Raw genomic sequence first — 16813 nt, forward strand, 5'->3', positions numbered from 1 at the left:
GGGTAATACACCCTCGTTAAATTCTAATGGCTCGCCATTTCAGCTGCGCTAAAAGGTAACCCAATGTAAATAGCTAAGGTTTGTATGGTTAGGAAAAATACAAATTATCTTCAAATTTGTCATATCGGCTAGTTTCAGCTTCGCCGAAATAAATACTCCCACGCAAGGAACTCTAGGTTTGGATAGCTATGAAAAATACAAATTATTTCCAAATTTGTTATATTTTTTTCTAACTATATAAACCTGAAGCTCTACATAAACTGGTCGGGCATCACCTCTCCCCAGAATTCCTTCTGCAGTTGCAAAGTGACGTTTGTTTATTAGTTCTTGCTCGTGTGAGCGGGGTGGTTGGTCTATGCCTGCTACCCCCTTCTGCTAACCTTACAGAGGATAGTTACACCTCGCAAAAACATTAGCTTCTGGTTTCAGCTATTGTCAAAATAATACTCCTATGTCAAGAGCTTCGGGTTTGTATAGTTAGGAAAAATACAAATTATTCCAAATTTGTCATATTAGCTTCCGACTTTGTAACAGTAGAAGCTCTTATTGTTTTTCTTCCAGAGGTGAATACAGTATGAAGTAACCTGACCATTAGAAATGTAGACAAAAGTAGGATTCTCTTGAAAACATTATAGATATGGATTGAAAAATATGTACAGAAATAATTAGATATTATCCCCTGCTAGATGTACTGTAACAGATTGTATTACTTTTTTGTTGATTGCCTCTTGTTGGCATTTTATGCATATATTATGACTTGTACTATTTATGATTTTGTCTACAATTTAACTTTTTTTTTCAGGCAACTACAGTGAAGTTGTAAAATATGTAAGCAAGAGCACTGAAGTCCTTGCCAAGAATGTTGCCCACTTGGACACTGTTCTTGCAACTTTGCAGCCACAAGCCCATTCTCTGGGTGTCATGGCTGTGTTATGCGTTAGGCTTCAAAACACAACGCACACAGATGCAAACATCGACACACTGCATGCAACAGTTGCTGAATTTATAAATGTGTGCAGTGAGGAACAGATCAAATATGCTCCTGATATGAGTAAGTGGCAATAATATTTTTAATGGTTTTCTGTTTAAAATTTCAAATACATGTATCACTACTACTGAAAACAAAGTAATGTCTGTTTAAGTTTTTTTGTGTTTTATTTTATTTCTGGGTAAACTGAAATTTTTTCCAATGATTTTTTAGGTAATATATAAAAGAATTTGATATGGCTTTTAGTTAGAATTCTCCTTATCCAGTTTTGCTTATATTTAAGAAAACAAAAGAAGGGCAATAACAATTAGCTGTGATATAAAATCAATTTGTTCTGTAACTGGAATACAAACCTACACTATTTATTTAGGGGCATTACTTTCTGCGAAGCTGAAATGACAAGCCATTCAAATTTAGCGAAGTTTAACTACTCATACCGCTAGTTAGCTGGGGTAGGGGGTTAGCTTGCTACCGCTCCCGCTCACACACCGGGGATTTAGTTCATTTTACTTTTGGCTCGGATGGAGACCGGTTGTTACCGCTCTTCCTACTCGCCTATTTTGGACGGCTATTAATTTTTGTCTTTTAACTTATGTTTTTCTTATACAGTATATCTTATATACAGTATATGGAAACATTCTTAATGTTTATGTATCTACATATATAGAAATATTGTAAGTTTCCTTTTCAGTGTTTGTGCTGTGGGTGTGATAACGTATACGACAGGTACTCAAGACACTTGCGCAATGCCGGGGAACCTTCCTTTCCGACCTTTCTCCCCTTGTCCATCGGTCTTCCTGTCGGCGAATAACGTACCGTTGACTCGGCCGCCGCCGCAGGGGAATCATCATCGTTTGGACCCTCCTCGTTCAACTGTTGTCTTCGCCTTTCCCTCTTCCATTGGGAACATATGGATTACTGAGGGAAGGGAGTGTGGCCTTTCAGAGATTGACTTCAATCTTTCTCTTCTCAACGTCGTTCACCTTTCATGGGCTTCCGACAGTATACCAACGGGGGGAGCACCTTTCCCGTTCGCGGGGTAGGTTGCGCTTCTTGTTGTTTTTCTTAGCTATTTAAGTGAAATTATAATGGTTCGTAATTTAACTTTTCGGCTTCTTCTCCACAGGGAACACTTCCCTTCGGAGGATCAGTGGTTCTTCCTATTAGTGAATATTTGTTCCGTAACCGAAATACGAACCACGCTATTTACATGGGGTATTACTTTCGGCGTAGCTGAAATGACGAGCCATTAGATTTTTAACGAAGTAGCGAGGGGGTAGGGGAGGGGTAGCTAGCTACCCCTCCCCCCTCACACACCGGTGAACTGATTCACTTCACTTTTGGCTCGGGTGACGGTCAGATGTGTCTACCTCACCCTCGCATTTTGACAGCCTTAATCTTTTTTGCTTTTTATTTCAGTGTGTGTTCGGAAGTTGGCCTCTACCTCTATCATGCGGAAATGCCCTGGCTTACCCGAACGCCCTTGTGGGACGTTTATGTCGGCGGTCGAGACGGACCCTCACACCTCGTGTCCGTACTGCAGAGGTCAACGGTGTGATAGAGAAAATGTTTGAAGTGAGTGCAGGGAGTAGTCTACCTCCCAGTGGGAGAGGTTTTCCCAGCGACGGAAGGAGGAGTCTAAGCGGGATCTTTCTCCTTCAAGGGTTGCCTTGAAGAAGGAAAGTTCCAAGGACTCTTCTTCCGCTGCCCGAACCTCCTCCGAAGCTCCCACTCGATCGGTCTCTCGTGAGAGGCCGGCGAGTGGTAGCGTAGGCCATTCTTTTGTTGACCAACCTCGGGGTTCGGGAGAGGGAGTTGCCTCCCATAGTGAGGCAGCTCCTCCTCCTCCTCCGGGGGAGGATATTGATAACTCTGTGACTAATGATGATTTATTGCAGCTTTGGGCTTCCTTGGGGCTTAAGGGTTCACCCTCCAGGGAAGCCCTGTTTGTCTTGATCCAGTTGGGGGCAGCTGTCAAGCAGTCGCCGGTGATAGCGGAGGTAGATCCTCTGTCTATCGTCGACGTTGTTGTGGCAGAGGCTTCCGACGGGTTGGGTCATACCCCTGCCTTGGTTGCTGATGTAGCTGAAGGCTCAGTTCCCCCCTCCGAACATCCTTCGAGGGAGGAGCTGAGTCCAACGGTCTCTCCTGCGGGTAATTCTCCCCCTCGGGGGAGTTCACTGACAGAGACTCCTCTTCGGATGACCGACGATGGTGTGCCTGCTCCTAGAGGTCGTCTTCGCCGCAAGGCTCGCCCTCCTCTCCACCGTAGAGGCCTTCCTTCTCCCTACAAGGGGGTTAGGAGGCGCCTCTTCGGTTCTTCACCCTCGACGTCCCCCGCAGAGGTTCCTCCTCGACGTGAGCTGACCGTTGCAGCTGCATCCCTGGACCTCTCTGCAGATCGTTTGCGATATCCAACGCCTGCCAGACCTGTGGACTTGCCTTCTCCGTTCCTGGAAGCTGACGTGGTGGGCGCCCACGCACTCCGTTTTCCAACGGCCTCCGGTCCCTTAGGGGCAGAAGGACTTGTCTCACAATGTGAGCAAGTCTCTTCAGCGCCAGGTTTCACCTGCGCGCACACGTTCTCCTGCTGTTGCTGAGGACCTTCCTGCGCGCCAGCGATCTCCTGCAGCAGAGGCAGAGTCATCTCGTCAGCGCTCTCCTGCTCGTCACCGTGCTTCTGTTCGCCAGTGCTCTCCTGCTCGCAAGCGTTCGCCTACGCGCCGGCGTTCTCCTTTGCACCAGCGTTCTCCTGTGCACCAGCGTTCACCTACTCGCCAGCGCACATCTGCGCGCCCTGTTCCTGTCACGCTCCAGGCGCGCCCACGATCTCCTGCGCGCCCACGATCTGCAGCTCGCCAGCGATTTTCTCCTGCGCGTCAGCGCGCCCTCGTATGCCCGCGCGCCCCTCCTAATGAGAGAATGCCTTGATGAAGTCACTGAGCTTCAGCACGGCATTCTATTCCCGTGCTGAAACTTGGTGACGAGCAAGAGGGCTCTCGAACTTGGGGAAATTGCTCCCCCAGTTCGAATCTAAATTTCTCTCTTTCACCTTTTTCTTTTTCTCAATATTACTTCGACCTTATCCTAATTTCATGAACTTTCTTTCGTCTTGCTTTCCAAACTCTATGAGAAAAATTTCCCTCATTATATATGTGTATATATTATGTACATATATATATATATATATATTTTTTTTTTTTTTTTTTTTTTTTTTTTCCTATGGCTTGGATGTTTCTACATCTATTGTAGCCCCGGCGGGGATGTTCATACATCCTTTATTGCTGCCTGCTTTGATGAGTGGGAGGAGGTGTCACGGTTGGGAGGTGTTTGCACTCAAAGCTATATGTGAGAGTATTGGATGATTTCAGCCATCCCGAAGATGGTTTGGACCTTTTTGGCGGAACTATTCTCAAGTGTTGGGTCTTCGGAATCCAGGGGGATCCGATGCTTGGGGTAGGACTCTTGGCTTTTGGCCGGAAGCCCGTCATTACAGATATGGGGAGGATGATTCCATAATTTCTTGGTCTCAGTCCTAACAGGCGGGTTCAGCTTACACCTGTGCCTCTATATCTGTTTTGATGCTATCCTTCGGGTAGGGTATGGAGTGGACCATCTGGGAAGTATACTCTCATTGTGCCGATAGTGGAGAGTGCAAATTTCCTTTCTGATGTGTGATGGCCTAACATTCTCGAGCAGGTACTTCAAACTAACCCTTTTCTCTCTCTCTTGTCTAATGGATTCTTTAAGTAACAAACCCCCATCCCCTGGATACGCTGACTCTCCCCCGGCACTGTTGACGACCTCTGCTAATTCAATTAAGGAAAATTCTGTGGACGACCTAGGAACAAAAAAGGACCCCTCTACTCATGTTTTAAACCCAATTAAGTCGGGTAACAAACGGAAACTCCGAATCCTTCATGTTACCCAAATTCCAATAAATACTGATTATGATATGATATATAAAGCATTTAGATGCTATGGAGTGATAAAAGAAATTAGAATGAAACTTGAAAATGAAAAATGGCATTCATGGATAACTTATAACAATCATGAAGAAGCATTCAACGCAATATGTAACATTAATGATATCAAAATTAATAACTTAAATGTCATGGGTGCCCTATGTGATAAGATACCAAACGGTTTGGATGTATATAGACCTGCTGACTGGTTTGAGAAAGATATCGATTTAACTATGCTCCCCCAAAGAAAGCCAAAACCACCAATGTGGCTTGTTGCTGAGCCTAAAGGGAGTAATGGGAATTATTTTAAAATTAGCAAACTAATTCAGAAAAAGGTAGGAACCATTGCACCAGGTGATATATCTCGCTTTGGGAAAAATAGCTTCCTAATCCATGCAAAATCATACACGCAATCAGTAATACTGTCTAACCTTATGACAAGCAGTGATGAGGATATGTTAGATGTCAAACCCCACCTAAACTTTAGTTACGGAAGGGGAGTAGTCTTCAATAAAGATCTGTATGAATTTACAGAAGAGGAAATACTAGCCATGTGCCCATTAACAGTGTGGAAAGTGCATAAGATTCCTGGGACGTCAATGATTATCCTTACTTTCCAGGATGCTGATGTGCCTTTCCACATCGATATTGAAAATGAAAGAATAAAAGTTCGACCTTTTAAACAAAAGCCCTTACAATGCTTCAAATGTTTCAAATTTGGACATCCTTCTAAAGTTTGTAAAAATGAAAAAATGTGTAGCATCTGTGCCAGTCCTTATCATGGAGAGTGTACACTTGAGCCCAGCTGTTTGAATTGCAATTCAAACCATAAGTCAACTGACAGGAGCTGTGAGATTTATAAGTTTGAAGAAGCAGCCCTCAACAAATCCAGTGTAGAACACATAAGTGTAGGACATGCAAAAAGACTACTGAAAAAAACAAACAGCTATGCAAAGGCACTGAAATCAAGAGAAAATATACCACAGGAGTCATCGAACCCACATAGTGCTGCCAGTAATTCCAAGAAAAGAAATACATCATCTAATGATAGTAAAGTTTTACGTGACAAGGTAAGCATATTGCCTTCCAAGGCTTTGCCACTGTGTATTAAAACTGCGACACTGCCCACTTCTATACAAACTTCATCCCCCATTACCAGCAATAGTACTAACCTCTCTCAGGCCATGTCCTTGCCTGATTTGATGGAGGTTCCACCCGAAACAAAGTTACCAGGTGCACCTGTGGTAGGGAAGGTGCAAAAACCTGGTAGATCCTCACCACCTACAAATAGGAAAAGAGAGAGACCTCCATCTCTCTCACCCCCTTCCATAAGAAATATTAGAGTTATGACATCAAATAAATATGATGTTTTGTCTGTTGATGTTTCTGATCACCCAGAAGACAATTTAAATAAATCAAAAATTCAAGTTGAGGTCCACCATCCCCCTCAACAATTGGATCAGAAGGACAACAAGAAAAGCACAAACAAAAAACCATATTTATCAAGACCCTCTCTAATAAAACCACCGGGAAATAGCATTAGATCAAAAATTGCTAATGGGAAGACTTCATCTAAAAGCTCTTCCAAAAAATAAACCATAGTTTTTTCCTCCATTTTGCAATGGAACTGTCAGGGTTTGAGAGCGAAATATGAAGAACTTAAGCTCCTAATTCACGAGCAATCCCCCATAATTGTATGTCTACAGGAAAGTATGCTTGATTCTAACACTCCTAGTCCTCGAGAGTATGTTAGCTATAGAACACCATATAATCAACAAGCAGGGAGCCATGGCGGAAGTCTCATGTACATTCGTCGAGATGTTCCCCAAATACCCATGTCTATACGTACAACCCTGCAGGCAGTTGTTGTACAAATTGATATAGGGAGAAAATATACAATATGCTCTCTGTACTTACCTCCAAATGATAATATTTTATATGATGATTTAGCAGAGGTCATTCAACAACTCCCTCAACCTTTTCTCTTACTGGGAGATATGAATGGTAGACATCCTTTATGGGGTGATGTTTTGGCCAACACAAGGGGCAATATTATCTCATCAATTGTGGAGAATGAGGATGTGGGACTCCTTAATACAGGAGAGCCCACACACTTCCATGTTCAGACAGGTACTTTGTCATGCATTGACCTTTCAATTGCAAGCTCTAACTGCCTTCTTGATTTTGATTGGAGGACATTAGATGATTGGCATACTAGTGATCATGCACCAATCATTATAAACACCAACAAGGGTCCGCCTTTGCAAAGATCGCCACGTTGGAATCTAGACAAGGCAGACTGGGTTAAATTTTCCGAGCTAAGCGAAATCGAAGGGAGAGCAGAACAGTTTGAAAGTGTTGATGATGCCATAGACCTACTGAATGGAACTTTTCATACAGCAGGAGTCAATTCAATTCCCAAAACAACAGGGTTATTCAAACGACGACCAGTCCCGTGGTGGTCTTCAGAACTAACTGCACTCCACAGAGCCACAAGAAGATCTCTAACACGATTGCGTAGACGCAGAACTGATGAGAATTTAACTATGTACAAGAAATGTAGAGCACAGTTCCGTCGTGCCATGAAAGAAGCAAGGCGCCAGTCATGGATGTCTTTTGTTTCCTCCATTAACAGTAGAACACCACCATCTTCTGTGTGGAGGAAAGTAAAAAAGGTAGCTGGCAAATTAACCCCCAACCCACCACCAGTGTTGAAGGTGAATGGCCAGTATGTAACTGAAGGAAATGAAGTTAGCAAAGCCCTGGCTAATCATTTTTCAAATGTATCCAGCAAGTGTGAAGGAGCCCCTGGTCACCAGTATAGGAGCACTGAAGAAAAGAAAATTTTAAATTTTGCAACAAGAAGGGAAGAGTCGTATAATTCTCCTTTCACTGAAAGAGAATTTGATTCCGCACTTGCTCATTGCAACGATACAGCCCCTGGACCCAATGGAATTTCATATGCAATGATTAAACATGTCCATTTTAATACAAAGCTATTTATTTTAAGCATTATTAATAGAATATGGCATGATCATAGTTACCCAAGTGTTTGGGAACTAGCCATTATTTTAGCCTTTTTAAAACCTGGTAAAGACAAGTTTTTAGCAGCAAACTATCGTCCTATTGCATTGACATCTTGTTTATGTAAAATCATGGAGAAGATGGTCAATGCAAGACTGATATGGTACCTTGAAAAGAAAGGTATTTTATCACCGATTCAATGTGGATTCCGAAAAATGCACTAAACGACTGATGTGTTGATACGACTTGAGTCTTCTATTTGTGAAGCCTTTGCTTCCAAACAGCACCATGTTACAGTATTTTTTGACCTTGAAAAGGCATATGATACCACATGGAGATATGGTATTCTTAAAACCATTCATGAATTGGGATTGAGAGGAGAGCTGCCACTATTTATTCAGGCATTTCTTTCACGTTGAGTTTTTCAAGTGAGAGTGGGGGAAACTCTATCAGAGAGTAAGTGCCAGGAAGAAGGAGTTCCACAGGGTAGTGTGCTGAGTGTAACCCTTTTTGCACTAGCAATTAATGGGATATCCTCAGCCATTCCCCAGGATGTTCTCTCAACATTATTTGTGGATGATCTCTCAATATCATTTGCTGGCACTAGAATGGCAATGGTTGAGAGAAAAATCCAACTCTCTATCGATAAAATTATCCAGTGGGCTGACATGAATGGATTTAAGTTCTCGACAAGTAAAACTACCATTGTCCATTTTTGTCGTATCCGGGGAGTACATCCAGACCCGGATATATACATTAAAGGTCAACGGATACCATGTGTATCGGAAACCAAATTTTTAGGTTTGATATTTGACTGTAGACTTACATGGGTTTCTCACCTAAAAGCGCTAAAAGCTAAATGTGTTGAAGCTCTGAATATCTTAAAAGTATTGTCCCATACATCATGGGGGGCAGACCGCAATACTATTTTAAAATTATACAAGGCCTTGATTTTTTCCAAAATTAGTTATGGTTGTGAGGTATATTCTTCAGCCACCCCAAGCCGGTTAAAAATATTAGATTCAATACATCATGCAGGTATTAGATTGTCTACTGGAGCTTTTAAAACCTCGCCTATCCCAAGTCTCCTTGTTGATGCTGGAGAGTTACCTCTAGACCTTTACCGAATGTCTTCCATTCTTCGGTATTGGTTTAGATTGCAAAGACTCCCTAACTCTCTAGTCTTTCAGACTGCAAGCCTTGTAAGACAAGCATCATACTTTGAGTTGCACCCTAAATCTCCTCAACCTTATGGCTTTCGGGTGAAACGATTATTAAATAGTCTGGATATAATTAGAAATAAGGTACTTCCATTCAAGGTATCATCAACGCCTCCATGGAAGTTACCAGAGATATCTTTTTGTAAATATTTTATTGGAGATAAGAAGAATATGTCAGACATAGAAGCCAGGTCTCTTTTTAATGAACATGTTAAAGAACATAGAGGATCAACTTTTATCTATACTGATGGCTCCAAATCTGATGCTGGCATTGGATTTGGAGTACATAGTAATGGTTTTAATTGTAGAGGTGCACTTCCTCTGACCGCTTCCATATTTACTGCCGAACTGTATGGCATATTAACTGCTATTGAGAAAATAGCGTTGGAGGAGGGTAATTTTACAATTTTTAGTGATGCAAGGAGTGTCCTTCAAGCTATGGAAGTTTTTAATTCTAATAACCCTCTAGTTTTAAAGATTTTAGAATGGCTTTTCCTTATTGGACGGAGAGGTATAAGAGTTCAATTTTGTTGGGTTCCAGCACATGTAGGTGTGTCCGGAAATGAGAAGGCAGATTCACTGGCTAAGGAGGCTGCATCCGAGTTGCTGCCAAGAAGATATCCCATTCCCTGTAATGATTTCTTACCTGACATCAAGAAATTGGTTTGCAATAAATGGCAACAGCAATGGGATAGTCAAGATGGCAATAAAATGAGGGAAGTAACAAATGACATATCTCCTTGGAGGTATAATATGATGCCCCGAAAATGGGAGACGTCTCTTTGTTGTCTCCGTATTGGTCACACTCGGTTGACACATGAGTTTCTGCTGAAGGGCCAACACCAACCGTATTGTGACAACTGTTTAGTACCTCTAACAGTAAGGCATTTGTTGACCGAATGCCCCAATTATAACATCTTGCGGAATAGATATTTGTTTGAGGCTCGAGGTGAGGGTGGCAGGTTCATCCTTGCCAAGATTCTTGGAAATGATGTGTCCTACCATGCAAGTGGCATTTTTAGATTTCTTTCAGAAGCAGGTCTTCTGAAAAATATTTAACTTTCATGACATTCAATTTTTATGATTTTAATTGAATACTCTTTAATTTTTTATTTTATTCCATTTTTTACTTTTGTATACATAAATTAAATGTTACCGGCGTCAATGACCTTAGATGTCAGGATGCCTGAAAACTTTAAATCATTCATTCATTCATTCATTGCCCGCGCGCCCACGATCCCCGGATCTGGGCACAGGCAAGAAGATTCTTCCTTCTCCTTCTCGCCTGCGATCACCTGCGCGCCCTCGGAGCTCGCCTACGCATCAGCCCTCGCCTGCGCGCCATCGTGCGCACCCTCCTTCGCGCCCTTCCAGAGCTGGACGAGACGCTACATGCCCACGCGCTCATGGAAAGTCTTCCATCACGCGAGCGCCAGCGCTACCCCAAGCGCGATTCTCGACGGGTTTCGCAGCGCGAGCAGCTGAACAAGTCTCCAGGAGCGCCCACAACCAGGTCATCATCTTCACAATCCCCCCCCCCGCAAGTGCAGGACAGCGCGCTCGCAGGAGGAGGGGAAGTCTTCAGAGAGATCTAGGCACCATTCTTCTTCTTCCTTTCAGGCAGGCCCTGTGGTGTCTACTCCGAAGGATCGTCCGATCCCCTTCCCTCCAGTGAGAGTCTCTGACACTGCGTCTGTCAGTCGTCAGCCTTGGTTTGGGTCCCTTATCAGAGCTGTCGTCCAGGCTGTTAAGCCCGCCTTCGCTGATTTGGGCCTCAAACCAGCGTCCCCACTGAAGAGGAAGAGAGGAGTAGAGATCGTGGTGACTTCTCCTAGGGTCATACTGGCCCCCAAGAAGCCCGTAAGGAAGGCTCCTTCCCCCCTCAGACATTCTCTCCTTCTCCTGTGGACAAAGCTTTTCCGTCCTCAGGAGAATCTACCGAGGTGAGACCTCCCACCGCACCAATGGGAGAGACCCCACCTCGAGTAGGAGAATCGTCGTGTACTGGGGCGGAGAAGAGTCCTTAGGCTTCTTTGCTGGAGTCCTGCATCCCTCCTAGAAGGGAACCGAAGGACTCGAAGACCGTCCCGAAGTCGTCTTCAAAGATTCGACCAGAGCCAGCGAGACCGCAGGAGAATGTCCACGTGTCCCCCCAAGTAGAGCAGCTGGGGACAGGAGACTTTGCTGCCAATTCACCAGGAGGAGAGCAGCATGATTCAGAGCACGCCTTCTGGCAGGTCCTGACTTTGATGAGGCATCTCAACAAGTTCAAGGACCCCGAGACCGCCCCTCGTGAAGGCAAGGATACGGTCCTGGACCAAGTCTACGGCACTCAAAAACCCTCTAAGGCCAGCGCGGCTCTGCCTTGGTCCCAAGGGGTGAAGAGTGCCAGAGATAAGGTTGAGGGCCAGCTTGCGGAACTCGCCTCCTCCAGCCGTTCCTCTGCTGGTAACAAGCTCCTCCCACCTCCTTGTGTCCAAGAGAGGAGGTACTTCGAGATCATGGAGGAGCCTTGTTTAGCTCTTCCTCTTCACCACTCCGTGGAAGACCTTACCAGGGGAGTCTCTCTTGAGAGACTCTCCAACCGGCTGGTGACATTCTTGGCAACGGAGATCCTGAGTCAGGAGAAAGTCGCAAAGTGTGCCATGCAGGCCACTTCGTGGCTGGATGTCTGGCTAGGGTCTCTGGGCATCCTGTTGCGTTCCGGGGATCTTTCCAAGGAAAGCACCAAGAAGGCCCTGGAGACCTTCCTCCTCTTGGGCACACGTACCATCGAGTTTCTGGCCCACCAAGTTTCGAACTTGTGGGCAAACTCGATCTTAAAACGACGTGATGCGGTGACCGAGAGGTTCCACGTGAAGGTCCCAGCCGTGGATGTCTGCAACCTCAGACACTCTTCCATCCTAGGAAAGAGTCTGTTTGAGCCCAAGGATGTGGAACAGGCAGCTGAGAGGTGGAGGAAATCGAACCACGATTCTCTCCTCCAAAGGGCTCTTACATCTAAGCCCTACAAACCTCCAGCACCCCAACAACCTCGCCAGTCCAAGTTGACGAAACCGGCCCCGGCAGCAAAGACGAAGGTGTCCAAACAGCAGCCCTTTCCTGTCAAAGAAAAGAAGGGCGGAAAGTCCTCCAGGGGAGGCAAGAATCCTAGAGGGAGCGGCCGAGGCCACAAACGCTAGGATTGGCAATCCCCCTGCATGTCCACCAGTGGGGGTATGCCTATAAAGTTGCGCGTTCAGGTGGCAGCAACTCAGGCCCGATTCCTGGACGATCTCCGTGATCAGTCAGGCATATCGCGTCCCGTTCACGATATCTCTTCCTCCCCTGACAGCGAATCCAGTGTCGTTGAGGTCTTATGCCATGGGATCGGTAAAGGGGCTAGCCCTTCGGGCAGAAGTCGAGACCATGCTCAAGAAGGATGCTCTCCAGGAGGTCGTCGACGGCTCCCCAGGCTTCTTCAGTCGACTCTTTCTTGTAAAGAAGGCGTCTGGAGGCTGGAGACCCGTCATCGACCTCTCAGCCCTGAACAAGTTTGTCAAACAAACTCCGTTCAGCATGGAGACAGCAGACACGGTCAGACTTGCAGTGAGACCGCAAGACTTCATGTGTACACTGGATCTGAAGGACGCGTACTTCCAGATCCCAATCCATCCGTCTTCCAGGAAGTACTTGAGATTCAGCCTAGACAACAAGATCTACCAGTTCAAGGTGCTGTGTTTTGGTCTCTCCACAGCACCGCAGGTTTTCACCAGAGTGTTCACTCTGATATCTTCGTGGGCACACAGGATCGGCATCCGTCTCCTCCGTTATCTGGATGACTGGCTGATCCTGGCAGACTCGGAGTCGACCCTTCTTCGACACCAAGACATTCTCAAGTGTTGGGTCTTTGGAATCCAGGGGGATCCAATGCTTGGGGTAGGACTCTCGGCTTTTGGCCGGAAGCCCGTCATTACAGATATGGGGAGGATGATTCCATAGTTTCTTGGTCTCAGTCCTAACAGGGGGGTTCAGCTTACACCTGTGCCTCTATAACTGTTTTGATGCTATCCTTCGGGTAGGGTATGGAGTGGACCATCTGGGAAGTATACTCTCACTGTGCCAGTAGTGCAAATTTTCTTCCCAACATGTAATGCCTTAATGTTCTCAAGTAGGTAAATCAAACTATTCAAAAAATCACTCTTCTCTTTTCTTTATTCTGATGGATTCTTGTGACAATGATCCCACCTCCCCTGGATATGCTGACTCCCCCCCGGCATTGTTGATGACCTCTGGCAATTCATTTAAAGAAAACTCCGTTGACGACGTAGGAACTAAAAAGGACTATTCTTTAAACATTCGAAAAAAGGGTAATTTGGGCAACACAGGAAAACTGAATGTCCTGCATGTTACCCAAATCCCATTAGAAGCTAATTATGATGTGCTACATAAAATATTTGAGTGTTACGGATTAATAAAAGAAATTAGAATGAAACTTCAAGATGATAATTGAGAATCTTGGTTATCATTTAATTGTCATGAGGAAGCATTTAATGCAAGCCGTAATATTGTTGATATTAAAGTAGGTAATATGAGTGTTAAGGGTGCTCTGTGTGATGGGTCACCTAAAGATCTGGATGTCTACAGACCAGCAGACTGGGCTGATAAAGATATAGAGGCAGATATGCCATCCCAAAGAAAGCCAAAACCACCAATGTGGCTTCTTGCTCAATCTGTAGGAGGTACGGAAAATTATTTCAAGATCTGCAAATTTCTTCAGAGGAAAGTAGGTACGATCGAACCTGGAGATATATCTCGATTCGGGAAGAAAAGTTACTTGATAAAGGCCAAGTCATACACACAGTCTGTTATACTGTCCAATTTGAAGACAGTAAATGATGATATAAAATTGGACATGAAACCCCATCTAAACTTTAGCTATGGAAGTGGAGTGGTTTTCAATAGGGATCTATATGAATTTACTGAAGAGGAGATATTGGCTATGTGTCCTCTATCAGTGTGGAAAGTACATAAAGTACCTGGAACATCAATGATTGTTCTTACTTTCCAGGATGCTGATGTACCTTTCCACATAGACATAGAAAACGAAAGGATCAGAGTTCAACCTTTTAAGCAGAAGCCACTGCAATGTTATAATTGCTTTAAATTTGGACATCCTTCCAAAGTTTGCAATAATGAAAAAATTTGTAATACTTGCTCTAATATTTACCATGGGGAATGTACACTTGAGGCAAGGTGCTTAAACTGCAACTCTAATCATAAATCTAATGATAGGAGCTACCAGTTTTATAAGTTAGAAGAGGCTGCCCTCAATAAATCAATTATTGAACATGTAAGCGTGGGGCATGCCAAGAGATTATTAAATAAGTCTAATACTTATGCAAAGACATTAAAAACAGGAGAAAAAGTTCCTTGGGAATCATCTCACCAACCTACTACTGTAGGTAGTTCTCGGAAAAGGAATTCACCATCTATTGATAAAGTGCTGCATAAGACCAGAACATCTCCTAAAGATTTATCATCGAGTATCAACAAAAAGACATTGCCCACCACTATCAAACCTTTGTCCCCCATTACAAAGGATAGTACTAACCTCTCCCAGGCCATATCCTTGCCTGATTTAATGGAGATTCCACCTGACACCAAGTTATCAGGTGTACTTGTAGTGGGGAAGGTACAAAAATCTGGTAACTCGCAACCTATTAATCGTAAAAGAGAGAGACCTCCATCTCTCTCACCCCCTTCCATAAGAAATACTAGAATTATGACATCAAATAAATATGATGTTTTCTCTGTTGATGTTGCCGATCAACCAGAAGACAATTTAAATAAATCAGAAATTCAAGGTGAGGTCCACCATCCCCCTCAACAAATAGATAAAAAAAGATACAAAGAAAAACACCAACGTAAAACCCAACATAACAAGACCATCTCTGAAGAAACCTACAGGTAATAATGTTAGATTAAAAACTGCTAATGGGAAGACCTCATCCAAGATGTCTTCCCGAAATAATCCATAGTTTTCTCCTCAATTTTGCAATGGAACTGTCAGGGTTTAAGGGCGAAATTTGAAGAACTTAAGCTCCAAATTCATGAACATTCCCCCATTTCTCTTACTGGGAGATATGAATGGTAGACATCCTTTATGGGGTGATATTTTAGCAAACACAAGGGGAAATATTATCTCATCAATTGTGGAGAATGAGGATGTGGGACTCCTTAATACAGGAGAGCCCATACACTTCCATGTTCATACAGGTACCTTGTCATGCATTGACCTTTCAATTGCAAGCTCTAACTGCCTTCTTGATTTTGATTGGAGGACATTAGATGATTGGCATACTAGTGATCATGCACCAATCATTATAAACACCAACAAGGGTCCGCCTTTACAAAGATCGCCGCGATGGAATCTTGACAAGGCAGACTGGGTTAAATTTTGTGAGCTAAGTGAAATCGAAGGGAGTGCAGATCAGTTTGAAAGTATTGATGATGCCATAGACCTACTGAATGGAACTCTCCATACAGCAGGAATCAATTTGATTCCCAAAACCGCAGGAATATTCAAAAGACGACCAGTCCCGTGGTGGTCTTCAGAATTAACAGCCTTGCACAGAGCCACCAGAAAATCTCTGACTAGATTGCGTAAACGCCGTACGGAGGAAAATTTGATAACGTACAAAAAGTGTAGAGCACAGTTCCGCCGTGCCATGAAAGAAGATAGACGCCAATCTTGGGTGGCTTTTGTTTCCTCCATTAATAGTAGGACACCACCATCTTCTGTATGGAGGAAAGTAAAAAAGATTGCAGGCAAATTCACCCCAAACCCACCACCAGTGTTGAAAGTGAATGGTCAGTATGTGACTGAAGGAATTGAAGTTAGCAATGCCCTGGCTGACCATTTTTCAAATGTATCGTGCAAGAGTGTAGCAGCTCCTGGTCACCAGTACAGGAGCATTGAAGAAAAGAAGATTTTAAATTTTGCAACAGGAAGGGAAGAGTCATATAATTCTCCTTTCACTGAAAGAGAATATGATTCGGCACTTTCCACTTGCAACGATACAGCCCCTGGACCCAATGGAATTCCATACGCAATGATTAGACATGTACATTTTGATACAAAGTTGTTTATTTTAAGCATTATTAATAGAATATGGCATGATCATAGTTATCCAAGTGTTTGGGAACTAGCCATTATTTTAGCCTTTTTAAAACCCGGTAAGGACAAGTTTTTAGCAGCAAACTACCGACCTATTGCATTGACATCTTGTTTATGTAAAATTATGGAGAAGATGGTCAATGCAAGACTGATGTGGTACCTTGAAAAGAAGGGTATTTTATCACCCCTTCAATGTAGATTCAGAAAAATGCACTCAACGATTGATGTGCTGATACGACTTGAGTCCTCCATTTGTGAAGCGTTTGCTTCCAAACAGCACCATGTGACAGTCTTTTTTGATCTTGAAAAGGCATATAATACCATATGGAGATACGGTATACTTAAAAGAATCCATGAGTTAGGATTAAGAGGAGAGCTACGACTATTCATTGTCATTTCTTTCACATAGAGTTTTCCAAGTGAGAGTTGGGGAAGCTCTATCACAGAGTAAATGCCA

The 16813-nt window shown here is 43.8% G+C and overlaps 1 protein-coding gene across 1 annotated transcript in view; it reads left to right on the top strand.

Moving 5' to 3' along the window:
- CSN3 (COP9 signalosome subunit 3) overlaps positions 1-16813 on the top strand; it is a 191482-nt gene that overhangs the window by 66876 nt on the left and 107793 nt on the right. Inside the window, exon 2 of the mRNA XM_068360049.1 lies at positions 803-1051. Within this exon, the coding sequence (XP_068216150.1) occupies positions 803-1051 (249 nt within the window). The remainder of the gene's footprint in view (positions 1-802; positions 1052-16813) is intronic.

This window comes from Palaemon carinicauda, chromosome 36, assembly GCF_036898095.1.
Source record: "Palaemon carinicauda isolate YSFRI2023 chromosome 36, ASM3689809v2, whole genome shotgun sequence".
NCBI lineage: Eukaryota > Metazoa > Arthropoda > Malacostraca > Decapoda > Palaemonidae > Palaemon > Palaemon carinicauda.